Consider the following 20885-nt stretch of genomic DNA (forward strand, 5'->3'; position numbering starts at 1 on the left):
CCAGTGAATGCTAAGAACCAAATCCTACCTCCAGTTCCTCGTTCTGTCTCTGCAGATCCTCCAGGATGACCTGCAACTCCTCCTCATCTTCACTCTCACTTTCACTCTCGGAAGAGTATTCCTCGGTTTCGCTGCGGCCGTGCTGCTGGCGACTGAAAGAGCAAGGGCAAATTCCACTTTAAACGCTTCCTTCAGTCTGCCAGAACTGTGGCAACACTAGAGACTTAACTTTCATCCCCTCAGTCATCTGCCAATGGTTTAAAGGGCAAAATCAGATTTCCCTTTCAAAGCTTAATTAAAAAAAAAAAAAAAGCAGTGATTTTATAGGTGGATTTTTTTAGTGCACAGGGTCAAGTTTCCTTTAGATCATAATTCCATTGTTAAAACAACAGAAAATATCCTGCAAGATTCAAATTTGTCAAGACTTCGATAAGAACAAGTGGCTTTCATCTGTGATGTTCACTGGGTGAGCTTTTAAGTGTGGTTTGGAGTATTCTTTCAGCAAAGCACTTATGCACTTTCAATCCCAGCATGCTGTCCTGGCTGGGCTCTGCTGTGAGCTGGCCCTTACCTTTGTATTTCAGCTATTTCTGCTCGGAGCCGATCTATTTCTTCCTTCTCGGAGGCGATCTGTCTCCGCAGAAACTGCTCCATGGCCAGCAGCTCTTCTTGTTCTGTTAAAATCTCATTCTCCTGCAATGATCAGTTAGTTCACTTAAAGCCTTGACTTTATTTCCTACAGGAACATACAATAAGTATGAGATGATGCCGTTCTCTGAAATACTTTCAGTGGCAGTGGTTAGCATGTCTGCTTTGAACTTTGATCCATCAAGACCTCAAAGCAAATAAAAAGTTCAAACCCAACAATGTCTGTTCTAAATCCTCAAGATAATCACTATACTAAATAGTTGTGGAGATGACACACCAAATCCTGGCATGTTTGGCTGCCTTTCCTTAAATCACAGGGGAAAGCTCTGGCCAACCAGTAAAATAACTAGAAAAACTGAATTACATGTCTTTGATCTTCTCCCCTCTGTACTTTCCTCCTTATATTCATTTTCAAAGCTACTGGGGGAAGCAACAGAAGGCAAAAAAGCCAAAAGAGTTGCCTTATTTCCTTTGATCAGCAGGAAAGCAGTTAACAGTACTGAACCTGGCTACACTGGGAAGTGGTGCTTTCTATGTACATGAACAACAAAGGCCACTTTTTTTCCTTCACAGTGTCTCCTTTCTGCTGTTACCAAGAGTCTCCTCAGCTCTCAGCTCTGGGCTCACTCCTGCAGTCAGCATTCCCTCCTTGCTTCACTGGCCATTAAAACAAAGCCCTGTGGTTTTAATGGACACAGAGACCCCTCTGAGTCTGCAATGTCCCCTCTGCATCAGAAGGGACAAAGAAGTGTTTAATAGATCTGAAATATAAAATACCATTACCAGGCAAACAGGTAAGTGCCTGCCAGCTACCTGTGCAAGCAGAATATTTATAACTTCTTCATTCTCATTCATTTCTTCTTTGGAGACATCCTCCTTTGAAAGGCTAGCAATTTCTTGTGCAATCTTTGTTTCACACTCCTACCAGAGAAAGAAAACAACATTTAAAGGGACAGCTTCCCTGGTCAGTGTATTTACTCTAAAAAATATTTTTTTGAATGCATTATTTTCCAAATTTAGAACCACCATCACAGTTGTCTTCCAAATTTTGAGCATGGTCTGTCCCATCTGTTGGACATAAAATAGTTTAAAAAATACTTCTCAGATTTGTTAACGTCAAGTCCTCCAGTAATTCCTCTTGGTACTCTAGGACTCAATGCAATGAGCATGTTCCCTAGGAAACACTAAGGTTTTCATCACACACACATTTTTTGTGAACAGCTGTGAAGATGTCCCTGTCCCTATGAGAGCCAGCTAAGCAGAAAACACAATTGCTCATCAAGCATGTAAAGTTAAAATGAGAAAATCTGCAGCAAAGAAGATTGAAAGGTGTTTTGATCTGACTAGGTGTCTCTGCACTGTTATGGATTAGGATCCATGCTTTAGCTGTCTGGCCAATAAAGAGGAAAGTTACCCACCTGTCTCTTAGCTTCTCTTAGTTTCCTTTTAAGAGCTGTTAAGATTCTCTGCACCTCCCAGAGTCTCTCTTCTTTGGATAAGTCTTTTATCCCTGCCTGCAAGTCTCTGTGTAAACAGTTCAGAAGGAACTCCTAGAAAGATTGCCAAAGAAATCATCTTTAAATACATTGTACCAGGGCAGATTGAGAAGGAAGATCTTTCTTGCTTTGTGGCAATGGGCTGGGAGTTCTGGTTTCAAACCTTGACATGTCCATGAACAAGAGTTAACACAAACGCAGCATGGATGCAGAGCCAGCTGAAGAGCAGTACTAAAGAAACCACCCTCCCTAATGGGCTCTCCTGACCCTCCTCCCACAGCCAAAGTACACACCAAAGCACTCCATGGCTGACACAGCTATGAGCATCACAGACCACAACAACTTTCCACACATGAAAAAGGAAAGCATCAAGCTCTTCCCAGTGGTCTCATCAATAGGATAATTGTGATGGACTTAAAGCACGTGTAACAAACTTAGGAGAATTTTCTGCTGAATGTATGAAATCCAGGGCAAAGATAAACAGAAAAACACTCAAGTAATTGCCAACCTGTCGCCTGATTTCTTCTTTGATGCTCTCTTGTGTTTCTGGAAGTGCTGGCATTGTTGCCATATTTGACCAGCGAAGAGGTTTTGTCACCTGCTTGAGGGTCACATTTCCAAAGAACTCTTGAACATGTGTAAAAAACACGTACAGGACACGGTTGCTGATCTGAAAAGGACAGCATATTGGTTAAGATGATTTATTCACATCATCTTTATCTACAAAGCACAGTATCCTCCAGAAACAGCAGCCTTCAGTGAACCTTTCTGTGAGCCACAGTCATGTCAGTCTCTCTTGAGATTAAATCTGGATTTAAAACTATCTTTACTTTCAACAATGCAGTGTTGGCCTCAAGGGATCACTTCACTGTTTCTCTTACCTGTGCATCTGAGACACTTTCATGCTAAACTCAGCATCTTCACATCTCTTAACCTACCAGAATTATTTCCATCATGATAGACATAGAAATGCATTCAATCTCTTTGTGCTCACATAAAGATAGATAGTAAGAGGGAACATCAAGCCTACTGTGTTATACCTGATGGCTGGCTACACCTTCTCTCTCTTCCCCCAACCTTTAAGTATTCTCTACAGCTTCTCTCTCAGATGACTTAATATAGTAGAAAAAGGTAGTATGAAAGTATCTTTCACTATATTCCTTGTTTTAACCTTAGACAGAAGCAAGTATATTTATTTTGATACTTTATCTTCCACTGACATTTAAAAAAAATATCCTGAAATAAATATTAGAGTTGTGTCATTACCTGCACTTCAATTGCTAAGATCTAGTTACCAACAAAACATGATTGGGCCTGCATTGTTTTACCCTCATTGTTACTTCTTTTCCTAGCTAGAGAGGTGTCTGGCACAGCAAAAAAGCCAGGAATAACAGCTGGCCCTTCTGCTACTGGGCCTCCACCTGGACTCTAATTATAAAGTCAGGCTTTTCTAACTTGTGGGGTTTGCTCTAGAAGATCCACACCCAGTAATGCCATGTTTTCATCATGCACAGGACTAATTCTGAGCTGTATTTAATTAAATATTTCCAAGATGTCCATTAAGGAATCAAGCAATCCAGAAACCACAAAATCTTACTGAAAAACCAAGTCAGTTGTTAATCCCCAGCCACTTGGCTGCAGACAACAAAGCCATTGTACCTAAGTCACTACTGCACCAGGAAGATCTATGTGCAGGACAGGGTTCATTGGCTTGATATTAAAATTAAGCAACAATATCTTAACTAAACTATCACTGAATCAAAACCCCACAGAAATTGTGTAGCTGAATTATTGAACCAAATCAACATTAAATGACTTCTCCTCATGACATAATTGAAAGACAGCAGTCTTTGTAATACTCTGATAATAACCCAAATATCAGAGCCACAGTATGAAAGCCCACATGCAGAAAGACTTTTGTTCCCCTTTTCCCAGCATTTTGGGTTCCTGAAGCATAAAGATGAGCTGTAAATTAGCTAAACTGTATCAGACAATACCCAATTCCCACCTGCAAAAGAATTCCTACAAAGAAATCTTTCTTGGGCTGCAGTTCCTCTCTAAGCCTTGCAGTGTGGAGCACATACCTGAACAGTAGGGCTGAGCACTATAGAAATATTCTGGATGTTCATTTTTGTCTCTAGTTCCTTTGCAATAACATGGTCCATATGCACAATCAGCCACGAAATCAGGAGATGGTTACACTCTGGCAGCTCTTTGAGCAGCTTCTGGCACTCCTGAACTTTCTCAGCTTCTGTGCTCTTTCCACAAGCATCCTCAAAGCGGGGCATGAGCTCTTTGGTAAGCAGATTTTCGGGCAGTTCCCGCAGGTACTGTTTGAGCAAGCTGGCGACTGTGTTGGGCTCATATTCCTCCAGGTTTGGAGATTCCTCGCGATCATAGGCTGCCTTCAGCTCGTCAACTTTTGATTTTATTCCTTAAAATAGTTAGATCAAGAATTAAGAGAAAATTTGACTGTAAATGTCTAACAGTTATATTTAAACTTTTGTTTTTGGAGATGCCTTTATTTCACCTCTCCTTACAATTTCAGATAATTGAGAAGCACCTTTTAAAAGTTATGCACATGTAACAAAGTGAAAATCATGACTCAAAATTACATGGTCACTGGTTCTAAAAGCACTGACAGAGCACTGACTATGAAGCAAAACCAAAGCACTGACAGAGCTCTGAATCAGAACTGGTGCCAGCATTCCTTTTCATCAAGGAACATAAAGTAGGGTGAGGAAAGGCTGGGGAACTTGAGATCAATTGTGTATTTGCATTAAGCTTCTTTCTGGCTGTTCAATTACCCATCCCTAACCCAGGCAGCAAATATGTTTTTAGTTCAGATGCTGTGCAATGAGCTCTGCCTATAACAGCTTTCCTTTGTCAAAACAAAGCCCACACTTTTTAGTTTCCAGATTTCCAGCTGGCCCTCCTCAGCAGAGGAATCTCACACAGGATCCTTGATTTGAGACACCACATGATTAAAAGTGTGTTCACAATTATTCAACCCAGCCAAGATTTTCTACAAGGTGTTTGTATAAACTCAGTGACATTCCAATCTTCCTAAGCTTGGGGAAATTTCATTCTTGCAGCTGAAACACCCACTCGAGTTACAACAGTTTGGTGCACAGCCCTGGCTTGGCTCATACTCAATGAGCACAACTGGGCACATTCAGCTCCTGGAAAATGCCAGGGAAACATGCTCAGTTTCATGGCCAAAATGAGCCACCGCAACAGCTGCAGGCCACTAAGGCACGGCAATGCTCTCTCTGAGCTCTCAAATTAAACAATCCTACACGCACAAGAGGGAGCTGTTGCACAGGAGAACATGTACAAAGGACACAGCAGAAATTAAGGAAAACACACCTGTGAAAACTCCCAACACATTGTGAGTAAAAAACCAAGGAACCAAAATGTGTCACTAGGCAGGACTAAGCAACTACTGCTTAGTAGCTGCAGTATTTCTGCATGCCCGCCAAACACCAAGCAGATGGACAGCAAGAAGACAGCTAATGAAGCCTTTAAAATAATTTCATTACTGGTTTACAGCAAAGGGTAACTTGATTCAAAATGCTTTTCCTGAAATTCCTTTCCTTGCTTGTTCTTGTCCCCTCCAATGTAGCCACAGAAGTACTTACAGGAGCTGCATTTCTGGTGCAGCTCACAAATAAAGGGACTGTTTTGTCTAACATGACTTAAACTGAGGTTTCACTTATGTAAGCTGGTGTTACACAACTACCACAGTTAATTAGCTGCTGTTGCTAACCTTAGTGAAACTTGCATTTTCTCCTTATTAGCAAATTTGCTGAAAGAAAAGAAGTTTTCAAGAAAAAACAATGGGAGTAACTGGATAAAGCAACTTAGTGGGAAGCATAAGCAATGAAATGGTTATAGCTCATCTTTGCTTTTGCTATCAGCTATCAGCCATTATATTTCTAAAGCAGAAGAAAAAATACAACATACTAACACATTTTATTCATTGCTATCATCCCATGACAAAAGGCCAAAATAGATGTGTTTTTACTGCCATTAAGTAGTACCACCACATTACCAATTTTTTCTGGTACTTCAGACCTACAAGTTTGCTTAACTTTGGCTAGCTGATTACCTTCTGGATAATTAATGGAACTATGAACAGTGTACCTAGATGTTGGAAGTGATAAAATAATAAGAAATTCACAAGTGAAGACCTTAGGAACCTGCATGTCAGTGTGCCCAGAGTACCTGAAACTCTGTAGATGCCTTCACATTTCATGCCATACTTCTCTACGTAATCTATACATTCACGGAAAACTGCTGGCAGGCGGATGCCATCGTACATCATGGTCCTGTCTACTGCATCAGACAAAGGAATGCCAAACACGGGTCTGTGACTTGGAACATCCACTTGAGGTATCTCTGTCTCTTGAATTGGCTTTTTCTTTTTCTTCTTCTCTTTCCACTGTTTTACAACATCTGCTGCAGTTAAGTCTTTTGACTTTTTCTCTTTGTGTTTGTCTTCCTTATGTTTTTCTTCCTTGTGTTTTTCATCTTTGGGTTTCTCTTTTATTTTGAAATCCTTCTCCTTCTTTTTGGAAAAGCTGGGTTTCTTGAAGACGTGTATTCCCTTGGAGCGCTTCAACTTGGAAGGACTTTCAGCTTCATCACCGGAACTGTCCTCTTGAAACGCAGCGTAGCCTTCCGCTGTTGGGAAAGCAGGACAAGGGAAGGGGACAGCTGTCAGTCTGTTTACTTTCCAGACAGCAACAACAAGAAGTTGCACGTAAGGAGGAGAGGGAAGAGGCAACATGAATTTAAAAACAGTGCCCGTCTGACTCCTCGGAAGGTTTTCTTTAGTTACACACTTGAGTGGATAAGGATTAAATGAAGTTGTATAATTACATCAAAGATATGCCACAGAGCTCCTGGACGATCTAAACAATGAATACTTTATATACTTACTCATAATGGCTATGTCCATCTTATGGGCTAGATTCCCATCTAATAGTCAAGGAAATGCAAAATAAAAACAACTGTCTGGCAACTTCTCTATGTTCCTGCAATCAACAGTATAAGAGTTGCTGTTAAGGATCATCTACTGCATACACAGAAGTCTAACAAATTTCAATTAACAACAAACTAAACTCCAGCCACTTAAAGTCCCAATCCTTTTCCAAAATATTATGAATTTAAAGACAAGTATGAAGTTAATAAAGTTTCAGCCTCAAATAAAATACAAAAAACCCCACCCCAAACATAAACCAAAAAAACACTAGCACTTACTTTTTACTAGATGAATAACACAATTCCACTAACACTAGAACAATACCTGCCCATGAAAGTGCAGATTTGCCTTAAAAAGAACATGGGAGAGATTCAAACAAGTCCCTGGGCTGAGCACACCACTCCAGCAGCAAACATCCAAGTGCAGTCTAAAACATGCACCAGGTGCTTTTAAGTTGCTACGCCTCTGCAGCTGGCCCTGCCTCACCTTCAGGCAAGAACACAGGAGTCTTTAAAGGTGGATTACAAAAAAACCTCAACAAACATAGCAACAAAAAAAACCAACCCACAAACAAACCCAGCAACATGCAATCCAACACAACTTTCAAGTCCACTAATTCTAATTTTACATACCCAGTACCCCATATAAGAAAAGTAAGCCTGAAACCTGGTCAACAAAGGTGACATTGGACATGCCATCTGCACCAGCCAGGTCCCCAAGTCAGTGGGCAGCAAGCCCCCATTAGGAGCCCTTTGTGGCTCTTCCACTACCCACAGGCAGAGCCTCTGCTCAAGTGAGGCAGCACTGACAGCCAAGTGCTCCTGCTGCCTGAATAGTTTTGGGCAGAGGAAAATTACCCTCTTGATAATATCCGAGCACATCATGCACAAGACTACAGCTGAATTTTTTTCCAAGTGGAATATCTGCAGAAGAATCAGGGGGCATTTAGTCTGTCCTCCTTCCAATTCTGAACTATACCAGACTGCAGAGCCTCTCAGCATTTTTTCAGCATATAAAAGAACTGTCTCTATTTTGAAGCCTCCTTGACTGCTCTGTAGAAGATAGCTTGTAATAGTCAAACAAATATAAGAAATGTATTGAAGCATGGAACTACCATAAGATAATTGCAATTGTTGAATCAGCTCAGTCTCTGCAGCTGATACTCCTCCCTAGGACTACCAAACACACACTTTCCTAGAAGACTGAAAAGACTGTAGAACTGTTCCTGTCAAAGGGGAATTTAACATAAAAATGCAAACATTAATTGAAGGCCAACCAGCAGCCAGGTCTTCTCCTCCCTCCTTACTGACTATGTCACTTACTGGTTTTTGTAAACTAAATCCAGACATGGGCAAGGATTCAAATCTCACTCTGGTACAGAAGCAACAGTGGATCCACCAGCTACAGGACAAAGTAGGAGCACCCATCTTCACTGTCTTTTATGAGAATGAGATGGGGCTGGCACCAAGGTTCCAGATAAACTTCAGAGATGTAATTTCCAAACAGAGAGCCAGGTGTTCCCCAGAGAGAGCCCAGGACAATCTGCCCTCGGTGTTTCCTCCTGGGTAGCTGTGACAGCTCCCAGTCACACAGCATGGGGTTCCCACAGGCACACCAGCAAGTGCCAGCACTGGAACACAGCCTGGGAGGTTGGTGCCACCAACAGAGCACTGCTCACACATCCCAACATTGTACTCTGCAACACAAGCCCCAGTGCCTTCCTAGGTCTGTGGTAATGTAACACAGCAAGAGAACATTACTGAAACTGGTATTTCTTGAATTCATGAGAAGACATGAAGGTGCAAGTTAAATACAAACCCAGCCTTCTAAACTTTGTCTCAGTAACACAAGTCAACAAAGTTTAGAAACATAAACTAATACAGATTCACACAGAATATCCCAAGAGAGGATTTGCAGGTCTCTCAAGAATAGCCTGATTTTCTTTACTATACTTTTGGTTATAAAATTGCTGTACCCTTTCACCAGTGATACAATATATTGAAATATAAACAACTGAAGTTAAAAATTACCAAAAGTGCTTGAAAAATCAGGTAGTTTTAAATATGGAAAGAGTATTACCCAGGGTATAGTAAACTGGTATTTCTGTCTACTGTTTCCTCAAGACTTCCAGTACCAATAGTCCCCATTTTCCCATCACTCTGCTCTATGCCACTGACATTTTCCTCCATCTAAATGAGAACAGTACTAATGTAATAAATACTCCAATTTCACCAGCATAATGACACAGCATAATCTGCCAGTTCCTTTTGTTAGACCTTCCTTCCATGAGCTTGCCTTCATTGCAGTTATTTTAAATGCAATGCTTCAAGTTACATTACATGTAATGTAATGCTTGAAGTTCCCTTATCTTACTGAGAATTATAAAAAACCCTTTAATAATACTAATAATAATGCTACTAACAATATTCCAGTGTTACTCTGGAAAAATCTAGTTTACAGGCTTATAATCTTTGTCATGCAGCAAGTCCAGTGTCTCTATCAGTCTGCATACTTGGGAATACTTCTGTGTTCTCATAACAAAGCACTAAAGTCATGCTGTAGTATTTATTGTTAACTCCAAGGGTGGCATTATTCAGAACTACCACTTATCAAACCTACTGCAAGAGACATTTTGTCCATTGGGTCTCTGATGGGTTTTTTAAAGTAAATTACAACTCTATAGCTGATTTGGCTCCCCAGGGAAATCTGCAGCATCTGTAATTAATTAATTGAAAGAAAACATGGATGGCTTTTACATATGAAAGAATTAGTAGGTCAAATATGACTGAAGTGCAGTGCAAGCATGAGTTACCTAATGTCAGTTTGTCAGAGGGACTGTCATCAGATTGTACAGCACTTCTAACTACAGCATTTCTAAGTAAAACTAAAACACACAAATGCACAATGAGCTTGAATAGATGGCTTCTACTTCATCTCCTTGCCCACAAGATGCATTTTTATTGTCAACAGAAACTTCTACCTTACAGACACTACCAACACTCACTATCCAACTTTCAATTAGATCAGTTTGTCTCTAATATTCACTTGATTCACTGATGTCAGCACAGGACTCTCAAACAAATTCTGCATGCAAATTACTCTGCAGCACCATGCCAGCAGAGCAAATGAAGCTGAAATAAGAAATTTGTCTTACTTTATTTTGATTTAAAATAATCACTGGCATTGAAAGGCAGACCTTTAAACTATCTGCAAATGGTGCTTTGCTAGATAAACACACAGTGGTACATAGAAATATACAGTGATATGTCAGTAGAACAGGATGCAGCAATACACCCTATTTATCCCAAAGATAAATCCTGATATGAAGAGCCTCTAATCTTTATCAGGTGTAGAAAATTCTAATAACCTTTTAGTCTGTAGATCTGAAAACTGTATTCAGAGCTTCTCCACACACTGGACAGTAAAAATGTTTTGTTTGCAATAGCAGTGGTTTGGTTTCAGTCTTCATCTACATTCCAAAGGAACACAGAGGAGCCCTGTCCAACACATCAAGGATCTGTCTTTCAAAAATATTCCCTGAAATTTTCAGAAGAGTTCATATCGATTATCCTACTAACCTTTCATGTGATAGTTTAGTACAATTCTAATAATTCTCCATTTTCTTGGAATTGTACAAAGAAAATCCCAATTCTTGTAAACAAAAAAAAATCCTAGCTGTATATTGAACCCATTCTGCCCATCAGCATCAATCTTCAGAAGTAAAATGAATAAGCAGAGTAAGATCTACTCCATACAGATTCTTTATCTACAGAAATTCTAATGGGAAGAAGAGCTTCTTCAGAGGTATTTTACCATAACATTTTTCTTCTGCAAGAAGCTGCATATTTTATGGCTTTATCAACATGTGATTAGTGACAGGTGGTTAAACATTTTCAAAAATCAACTACGGTGGTTGCTGTTTCACATAATCCATTACTGCTTAACACAGATCCATTTTTGCTCTCCTGCTGTCACAGGACAAGTTCTGTTTGAGTCAGGGAACAGATGTGATTTAAAACTATGCCAGTAAAAAGAAAATTCCTTTTAATCCTTAGTAAGTCTCCTAATCTAACTCAATCTACAGGCAACCAACATCCAGTCTATCAAAAGAGAGGGGAGAATAAAAATTAGTGGCTGAAACATTTTTCCAGTAGCCAATATTCCACATAAAAAACAATATTAAATTGAATTTTCTATTACCTCCAAAACATTTTTAGCACTTTTCTCCCAGAATAATTGCTGTGTATCATTAGGTTACTGACACTAACATGAAAAAAATCAAATAATTAAATAACTACATCTATATACAAAAATATGGAAAAGGATATTTTGCTAGCACACAAAAATGCTTTTTTATATAGGTGATAATAATGAAACTAAGAATATATTACTCTTGCAGAAATTATTTAGCTGAAAAACCAAACTGAGTAACTTCGGGGCATTTAACCTTCCCTGCTGCTCTTCAAGCACTTCTGAAGTTTACATTTAGAGTATCATCAAAATAGCTCAAGATTTTGTGGGATTAAACTTAGATAGAGTTTCAGGTGTTGGAATGACTTTGTCATTAATTCACTAATATTGCAAGTTCAATAAACACTCACTCTGTCATAATGTAATGTTCACTTGTCTTTTTTTCACTGACACGTTCAGTTATATTTGTTTATATCCCAAACAGCATCATCATGGCAGGTTGTGCACTACTCAAAACCAAAGCAGGTAGCCAGAAAAAATGAAAAGAAACAATCTGAAGACATACAACAAAATTGAAAAGGTGAAATAAAATGAAGAATCAAAAGGATGGGAGGAATAACAAAGGCCAGATCTGGAAGGAAAAATCTTAAAATCTACCATGATAAGCAACTGTACAGTACACTTGCAATTTAGACAGGTAAAGTCTATGTTGAGGGTATATTTACAATATTGATTATTTTTTTGAGTGTATGAGATGTACTGAAAGTGTGGTATGTAAATTACTCTTCTATCTGACTGGCAATTATATGACAGACATATATTAGGGCCAAGAAATGCTGAATGCCCTTTACATTATATTATTTTGATATAAGATATTATTTTGTTCCTCCCATATTTTGCATTTTTGTGTTCTTTGAGGACTTTTTCATACCTTTAAAGGTTCTTTTAAGTAACAGAGATTGCTTTACATCAGCTATAAAATCCTCTATAAAATGTGTGGCAATCTCTTGTGGAAAAAACCAGTTGCAGTGCCAATGTGCACAGACCCATGTGGATTTGCTGAAGTAGCATTTCTCCTCCTAAACAACAGACTACAGCTACACTATCACCATGAGACATCCTGAATTCCATACAAAGAAATCCATACGATGAAAAATGTTGGCATCTACCCATTCCAGATTTAGAGGTGTGCAATACAGAGCTCTAACAGAAAGCTGGACAGTAAAAAAGGAACTACTGATAGCCTGAATTTAGACCTATCCAATCAATACCAAATTTTCAATGCCAATCCAGTAATCTGTACTAGGTCAATATGGTTTACATTACTGAAAATCACGAACAAATCACTTTTCTAAAAACCTGTAAGAATTTCAACTGTTGGTTTTAACTTGAGGATGCATCTTTGAGTTACAGTATTCCTAAGGCAAACAGTTTTTAGTTAAAATAGCCATAGCCCTTCTTAACTGTGGTAGAAACAATTCCAGCATTCCAGGAAACTGGTTTGATTAAAAGCAGTGCAGTGACAGCAGATTCTTAAGGAGTGATTATTTAAATATGTGCATGCATATTACAAATAGTGCCCATATTAATTCTAACAGAAGAACACTGTCTCACTGTTTCTGATCTTCCAAATTCCACATGTAAGAAGTAGCAGGATACACTGTATCAGAGATTCAGACATTTTGAGATTTTGCTAAAACAAATATCACTTACAAAGTACTAGCACTTGGGCTGTGGTATTTAGGTTTCAGAGACTTGGACAGGAAGTGTCATTCTGGTATTGAGAGTGCTCAGTATCAGTATTTACAAGTGCTTTGTTCTTTCAGAATATGGAGAAAAACTTTCTTGAATAAAAACTATTTCATGTTTTGAAAATTTTCTGCTCAAATCTAAAGGTGGGAAGTAATAGTTCTGTTGTTTTGGACGATGGGTAAGCATTTAAGAAATTTCCACTCTGGATACTGATACACTGACAAAGGATTCTGTAGTCAAAGCTTTACCTTCTTGTAACCTTTGCTCAGTGAGCTCTGGAAAATTCAGATCTCACTGTTGGTTTCCATATTTTTGACCTCTGCAATAATACTTTGGCACTGCTGGAGGAAACTGCATGATCAGACTAAACTGAGAAGCTAGAGAAAAAAAACAACAGAGATTTTATGACTGCCCGAATAATGGTGCAGTGTGCACATGAAAACGTGGGATGGTACACTGAATAAGGCAAACACAGAAGAAGGCAGACACATGGGAAAAGGGCTACAGTTGTTGAAACTGCTTCTTCCAAATGCACAAGTGTACAATTCAGATCAGACATACGCTTTTATTCTAGCTGGCACCTCACCTATGATTAAAAATGGATATATTTGGAAACACATTTGAAAACCTCCACTTAGAACATGAAGAACCACTCCATGCCAGAATTTACCAATGCATCATGAAAGTTTTTGGATAAATGCATTTATTAGCAATTCTGGGCACATGCTTGGCACCTGTATTGCACAACAAAAGAAAATTAAGGTGTGGAGTTTTTTTGTAAGAGAAACAGGTGCTCCACAAAGTCTGCTTGTAGCAAACTAAATTAACTTCCTCCACACTGAAACACATTTAAAAGAACCCACTGGGAATACTTAGCAATTTTGAGAGAGAAAAAAGGAAGAGAACTTGAAAGCATTGAATTAAAAAGAGAAGCTGTCTACTCACTTCTTTTTTCTTTTTTCTTAAATTTTCCTTTTTTCTTCCCATGCTCCTTTTCATCATCAGACACTATATCAGGAGGCTCATGCAAGCTGTCGTGAGGCGGCGAGGGCTCCCCGGTGCGGTACAAGCCGGGGAATTTTGTGGGACTGATCTCTTCAGAGCTGGGAGTACGAGCGAGTCCCCCACTGTGCTCTACCCGCCGGTGCTCACTGGGGCTGCTCGTGGGAGGCAGGAAGCACTCGGTCATTCTGATACCAGATAGCAAAGGGAAATCTTCTGCTACCTGTCCATCACACCTGCAGCAGAAGAAAACAAAAAGAGAACCCACACAATTTTAAGCAATGGGTTTCAGAACGCTTGGTTTAGAGCTTTACCCTGAAATCATAAACAGCGAGTTCCAACTTCTGCCAAGACAGAGTAACACAACATCAGGTCTTCAGCTCAGTGTTTGCAGAATTTGTGCAGTAACTCCTAAGCCATATTAACATGAGATCTGCCATTTTAGCCATTTCTATTCTATGATATATAAAATATATATATTAAGTATCTGAATATTTTAACTGTTGAAATAATTCTTGCAAAATTCATAGGCAGCTTGCATACTGATTGGTAGTATTTACTACAAATTAGTTTCCTAACTTTAACTTTTTGGACATCAAATAGATTTGCCTGGAAGCTCAGAGTGTTTGTGAGCACTGCCCTTAAGGCAAAAATCATTTTCTTCTTTCCCAAGCATATTTTATAGATGCAAATAAGAACTCACCTAGCCTGTTGCAATAAGGGGGAAAATAAAATAAATACAGCTAAAGCAAATCCATCTTTTAATTATGCTGCTGCAAATTAAAGAAGGTAAAAAAATAATGATTATGCTTTACTAGTATACAGCAATTTCCCCTCTGAACAGGCTGGATCAGGTTATCTGCATCCAGATGCTGGTACATTGTTTGCTTGGGAGCTATGGCCAAATAAAAATTTATACAAAAATTGCTAAAGGAAGCCAATGCATAAATTCTCAGCAGTGGAACACATAAGCAAAATCTCCTCCTGGTACAGATAAATTTCAGAAATACCACAGAATGGATATCCTGTATGGGACACTGCACCTCTGGAGTCCACTTGGCTGGATTTGGCCCCTTGTGTCTAAATGGTCACAAAGGACACATTCCACAACACTCTTCAGCAGAATCACTCAACTCCAGGGCTTTTAGTTACAGATTGGTAGCACACAGAAAAAATACGACATGCTGTTGTATTCTACCCATGTTAATTCTGCCCAATTAACAATTATAGATCAGTCTAGCTAAGTGGGTTTTGGGGAGGGTGATTTGTTCACTTTTTTGGGGTTAGAATCTTTTTTTTTTTTTTTAATTCTCATCTTTCAGCTCTCTGTATGCAGTGAAATTTTAGAGTATGTATGCAACAGTATCTCCCTACAGGAGATCACTCACAGTGCTTATGGAAATTACCAGTTACTCAGATCAGAATTTGAATAGGGCACAGTAAGACACAGAATTATGATGAGAAAGTATTAATGAAATCTTTATTTAATACTGTTCATTCCTTATTCTAGCTAAAGCAGAGGCACTGGCTAAAAATTAAGACAATGGGGTGTATTTGCAAATGCAATAAATTAAGACTGCATTTATGTTTCTTATTTTTTTATTTTACAGCTTCAAGAAAGCAATTATTTCCTATATGTAACATTGCCTAGGGCTTTAAATAAGTGAGAAATTTTATGATGCTCAAATTATATCAAGACCTATCAGCAGAAGAGAGCTTTTAAGCCTACTGAAAAAACCTCTTCTACTTTACTAATGGATGTTAATGTTCTACTGGCATATAAATCTTTACATTTCCTTTGGCTTTTACCATTTTCTTCTGACAGCAATAAGACTGAAAAAACCATGGACCTTCCAGGCATTTTGAGAAGGAACATTTCTAACAGGCTTGCTCTTCTGCCAGTTTCTCCCTCTCAGACTTTTTCTTCCCAATCTGTTACTGCTTCAGCCCTGCCTCCCCTCTGCAGCACATCCCTCCCCTCAAACTGCTTCTCTTCACCTGGGCAGCTCTCATGTGTCAGAGGATTCAGTAACTCACTGCTGCCACATGAGGAAGGTCACACTGCTCCCCCATTAACTCTCCTCTGCCTCCAATTGCAGCAGTTTCCTCTTTGTGAGATGATTCAAGTTCCTAGCTGCTCCAACAGGCTTCTGCTGCTGAGCTGGCCTCTGGAAAAGCTCAACAAGCACTAGCAATGAAAAACAGAGAAGTGGCAGAACCACCATGACTGGAGTGCAATCCCTGTCTTTGGGCACCTGTTTTATCATACCACACACACAGCTACATCTCCTCAAATTTCAGTTATTTCTAGTATTTATAACTTAAAACTTTGATTTCTTTACCACCAAGTGTCAGAACTCCCATAGCTCTCGTCTTGACTTACCACTCTGTTTCACCTTCAGTGTATCATAGACAATCTGATCTTCATCTGCTTTGGACTCTGTGACTCAAGCTCAGCTTCCAACTTTCCCCTCATCTTGTTTTTCATTTGGGCAGTTCCTACTTTCCTGCTGCACACCACTTCCTTGCAGATAAAATTCTCTCCCTTCTTCCTCTGTTTCATCTACCAGATTAGTTGCCAGTCCCCACTTCTCCCTGAATGTTCTCTGCTGCTGTTTTCTGTTAGCTCATCTTTTCACCTTGTCCCCATTTCTCCCAGTGGCTCTCAGTCTCTCCCCAGTACCACAAGAAGTCCCTTCTTACCTCCCTGCCAACAGCAGGCTCTTTGACTCCCACCACTTCTCCTTCACTTGACATTTGACTCCTTCCACAGGAGCCACAAATGCTGTTACATGACAGCATCAGAGAGCTTCTTGCAGTTCTGGCACCTTCTCAGACCTAGCTACTTTTTTCAGTACTCCCAACACACAGTTTCTTGAGCCACCTTCCTGCTCAACACTGAGTCAGTCCTTCAGAATAACTGAATGTCAAATAGAAGCCTTCACTGAACATGGGCAGAATTGCGACCTCTCCTCCATCCCCCAAGGAAAGACTAAATTACAGGAGACTTTAAACATGGAAAGAAGGTACATCATTAACACAAAATCTCCTCTATCATGCCATCACCATCTTTCTAGACCATAGACTAAGCACAGGAAAGCAGGTCGGGGAAAGGAAGGAAGATGCCTGCACAGAAAAAATAATGTGGTTTTTCAAGTCTCATTTTTGAAAATAACCAAACTCTTTCCCAAAAAAAATCAGTTTGAGCTGCATATTTAGTAAGTAAAGATGAGATTTGGAAAAAAACATAAAAAAGGGAAGACAGAGAGACATGACAACCAGCTTTAATAGATCTTATTTTAACAGTGTATCATCGAAGTCGGTATGAACACATTAAAAAGAAACATAGTCTGAAAGACCAAATTCGCTCTTTCATTCAGCACAGAAGGCTCCATTATTTCTGTTTTGCACTGAGTCTGTACTGTGACTTTGTGCTTTGTACCAATTGCAACAGCAGAAGCAAATTAGAGCAGGTGATTGCATGCACAGATGTTATTTTGTAAAGCTTCTGGGTGGAATGAAGGATGTGGATTTTTTCTGCAACAAGTATTATGCAAGACCACATCTGAAGCACAGTGGGTGTCCTCTGGTCATTCCATTTTGCCACAAACAGACACCTTCTGAATGCCTGGGTGTTACACTGAAAATAGTCCCAAGAAGTCACTCATAAAAGGATGGAGGCAGAGCGAGGACATTCACTCAGCTACCAGTACCTGCTCCACCATAATTATCCAAAAGCAAGACAGAGAGCACAGCAGTCCCTCACTCATCACCACAGACCTTCAGTCCAAAATATTTGCATATGTGTGAAGGACCTGATTCTTGCAGAAGTGAAGCACACCATTTTTGGATAAAAATATCCTAGTAACAAACACAGCTCCATTTTGGAAAGCAATGAACCACAAGAAGAATAAGAACTATCACTTGTGGGCTAAGTATGTCAAAACACTTCAGAAACCATGAGTGGTACTCATATAACTGTTGAGACTCTGGAATAAGATGAGAAGATCCAATTAGAATTTATTTACCAAGACTATACAAGGTGTGTATCAAATCTAAATTCCGTATCTACTGCATTTTTCATAACATACAGAAAAGCTTAATACAAATCTCTGTTTTCATTTGAACACTTCTTAGATGGCCTCTGATGTAATCTTGACATTTGACTATATGGCAGAATTTCAGTCTTTCATTTAATAAGCAGTGGCCAGGTATAAAATCAGTGCCTTTTCCTTTCTTTAATAAGGCAACACAACCATGAAAGGAGAAGGAATAGGGAAGTACTTCATGTAGACAGGCAAAGCAAGTTAAAAATTTCACAAGTCACAAGTAATCACACAAACACAGCATTAAGTAACTCCCCAGTGAGTCATGCACTCTTCATAATTGGCAAAAATTAAAGCCTCAAGAAGGGACTTCACAGAATTTTTTTTATAAAAAGAATGAAATACAAATTGTTCAGCAGAATTCAGCTCCTCAACCTCAGATTAGTTTACAGGATATGTGATGCCATGAGAATGTTGGAAAATTTACTTCAAAGGAGGATGTACAATCATATATTTGAAGTCACACAGGAGCAAGCTGTACATTTTTCAAATAATGCCAGCATCAGATCACCTCTAAAAGTAACAAAACTAGATTTTGTGTGGTCTCTCATTTACCTGTAGGTGGATAAAGTCTGGCAGCTACAGCACCATCCAAGGCATTTCAAGTTTGGCTCTGAGAGTCCATTCCAGCTCAGGAGTGATATACAAACAGACAAAACTACTTAGCTCTCCACAACCAGGGAGCTACAGACCACATCCACATCTGAGTGGGCTCTTGGAGGAGCCAGCTCACATTTAGAATATGCAGTTGTATCCAGAATACTCCTTGTTACTGAGGGTATTCCAGCTCTTCAATAATCTAATCAAGAGGGAGCCAGCCTTAAAATAAATAATTAAATAATATCCTAGACATTTTAGAAATATCGAAAAGAAGGTTTCCAATCCCATTATGATAAAGTCTTGCAATTGCATGAAGATAAAATCTCCAGATATGTGGAAGCACATGCTTTCCAGTTTGGTTCACTTCAGGGAAAACAGTATTACAGCCCCTAGCCTACAAAATTCTGTAGAGCTCCATCAGGATGCAATTCACAGGCTGCTTCCAAGACACACATTTTGGAAAAAACAAAAACGGGATCCCTGGAAGGGGATGGATGGTTGAATGCTCTGCTCCAGGAGAGAGCACATTGGAAAGAGATGGACCAGAGCTGCCTAGGAAAAGCCCCTGTCCCAGGGTGCTGCCTCCAGCACTGGCTATACTGTCACACTCCTATTTCACTGTAGCATCCCACTTCCCAGAAGAGGCAGGTATCCCACTACCTCTCCAAAGCAAGTAGTCTACCAGGAAAGTCTGGGCACAGATCTTTGTTACAGGCTAACAACCTGTCCTGGGGTGACGTTATGATGCTTGTATATGCCCATTCATCTGTTCTGTGCCTTTAAGACCGGCTCTGAAGAGTGGAAGTTTTGTTTGGGTTTCTCTTATCAGGAACACAGAGACAAGCGGTACATAGGGCTGTTTTTTCACTTCCAGCTTCAGCTTGCTGCTTTTGCTTGCTCTCTTTTTCTGCTCTTGCTTCTGCTCTGCTTTCGCCTCTGCCTATTAGCTAGTTCTAGCTAAACAGTCCACATTCCTTCCTGGACTGTTTCTCCTCTCCTGTTCCTGTGACCATCTCGAACCTGCTCCGGACTGGGACCCGGGAACACCGAAGGTTCGGCTGCAGCAGCTGCCCCAGCGCCGGAGGGACTGAGAACAGAGCAACCACCCCCGGAAGAGACTTTCTGATTTTGCCATCTTTCTCAGAGTGGTGTCATCGGGTATTGTTCATTTTGTGTGCTGGGGGGTGCTGGGCCAGTCAAATAAACAGGTTCTTTCCACCTCTCTCCAAGGAATTTTTTCCCGAACCGGTTGGGGGGAGGGGCCGTGTGGGTTTTGCTTTCTGGAGGGGCCCTCCTTTGCAGATTCTTTAACAAATTTGCCCTAAACCAGGACACAACCAAAGCCCTACACAGAGGGTACACAAACTATGCCCCACAAGGGGCTCTCCCTGCCCTCCCCACCGTGTGGCTCATTCCATCCTTCAGGGATATCAGAGCAAGGCCTCCCATGTCTTTCCTCAGCTGAACCAATGGCCATGGAAGCAGTATCAAAGCAGTGCACTACATTATGATAACACCCAAATATTTAAGAGGCACTCTTGCAAACAACTGTCCAGCTAACAAGCTGTTGAATTGCTTTGCATGGCAGCTTTCTCAAGTAACAAGCAGAGGGCCTGAACTCTGCACCACAAGGCAGACAGGCACTGCACCCAGACCAAACTTCTGCAGGAGTATCTTGACTAATCAGCCACCTGCACTGCAACTGCTACTGCCCACCCTGAGAATAATTTCTCATTCTCCAAACTTCTTGGCAATGTGCTACTCTGCTGTTTGGGATTCTCTGTTTTTAACCCCAGCAAATCCTGGTCTTGGTTCCTGTGGTCTTGTCAGCACAAAGTAATCCAATACCTGCAGTAACAGCACTCAAGCCTGGTACATTAGTTTCTCACTCGTGGTTTAGTCACACTCCTCCCCAGATTATCTCCATTTGCTTCCTTGTCCCCTTTCCTGCAGTGCAGCTCCTCCACAATCAGGACTGCACCTTGTCTATCTCACAATCTTTTCCTCACCAAGCAGGTGCTCACAACCTGGACCTGTGTAACCCCAGTTTCACCATTCCTGTTCTCCACACCCAGTGTCTCATCTAACCTCACCTCTTGGCTG

At 40.2% G+C, this 20885-nt stretch overlaps 1 protein-coding gene across 2 annotated transcripts in view; it reads right to left on the reverse strand.

Moving 5' to 3' along the window:
• The window catches only part of RALBP1 (ralA binding protein 1), a 40746-nt gene that overhangs the window by 8619 nt on the left and 11242 nt on the right, over positions 1-20885 (reverse strand). For both annotated transcript variants that reach the window (XM_074548568.1, XM_074548576.1), the window contains exons 2-9: positions 14020-14312; positions 6372-6830; positions 4229-4578; positions 2653-2814; positions 2067-2198; positions 1462-1569; positions 572-693; positions 29-152 (exon numbers count right to left, since the gene is read on the reverse strand). In XM_074548568.1, coding sequence (XP_074404669.1) covers positions 29-152; positions 572-693; positions 1462-1569; positions 2067-2198; positions 2653-2814; positions 4229-4578; positions 6372-6830; positions 14020-14263 — 1701 coding nt within the window. In that variant the 5' untranslated portion in view covers positions 14264-14312. The remainder of the gene's footprint in view (positions 1-28; positions 153-571; positions 694-1461; positions 1570-2066; positions 2199-2652; positions 2815-4228; positions 4579-6371; positions 6831-14019; positions 14313-20885) is intronic.

Source organism: Zonotrichia albicollis, chromosome 1, assembly GCF_047830755.1.
Source record: "Zonotrichia albicollis isolate bZonAlb1 chromosome 1, bZonAlb1.hap1, whole genome shotgun sequence".
NCBI classification, from domain to species: Eukaryota; Metazoa; Chordata; class Aves; order Passeriformes; family Passerellidae; genus Zonotrichia; species Zonotrichia albicollis.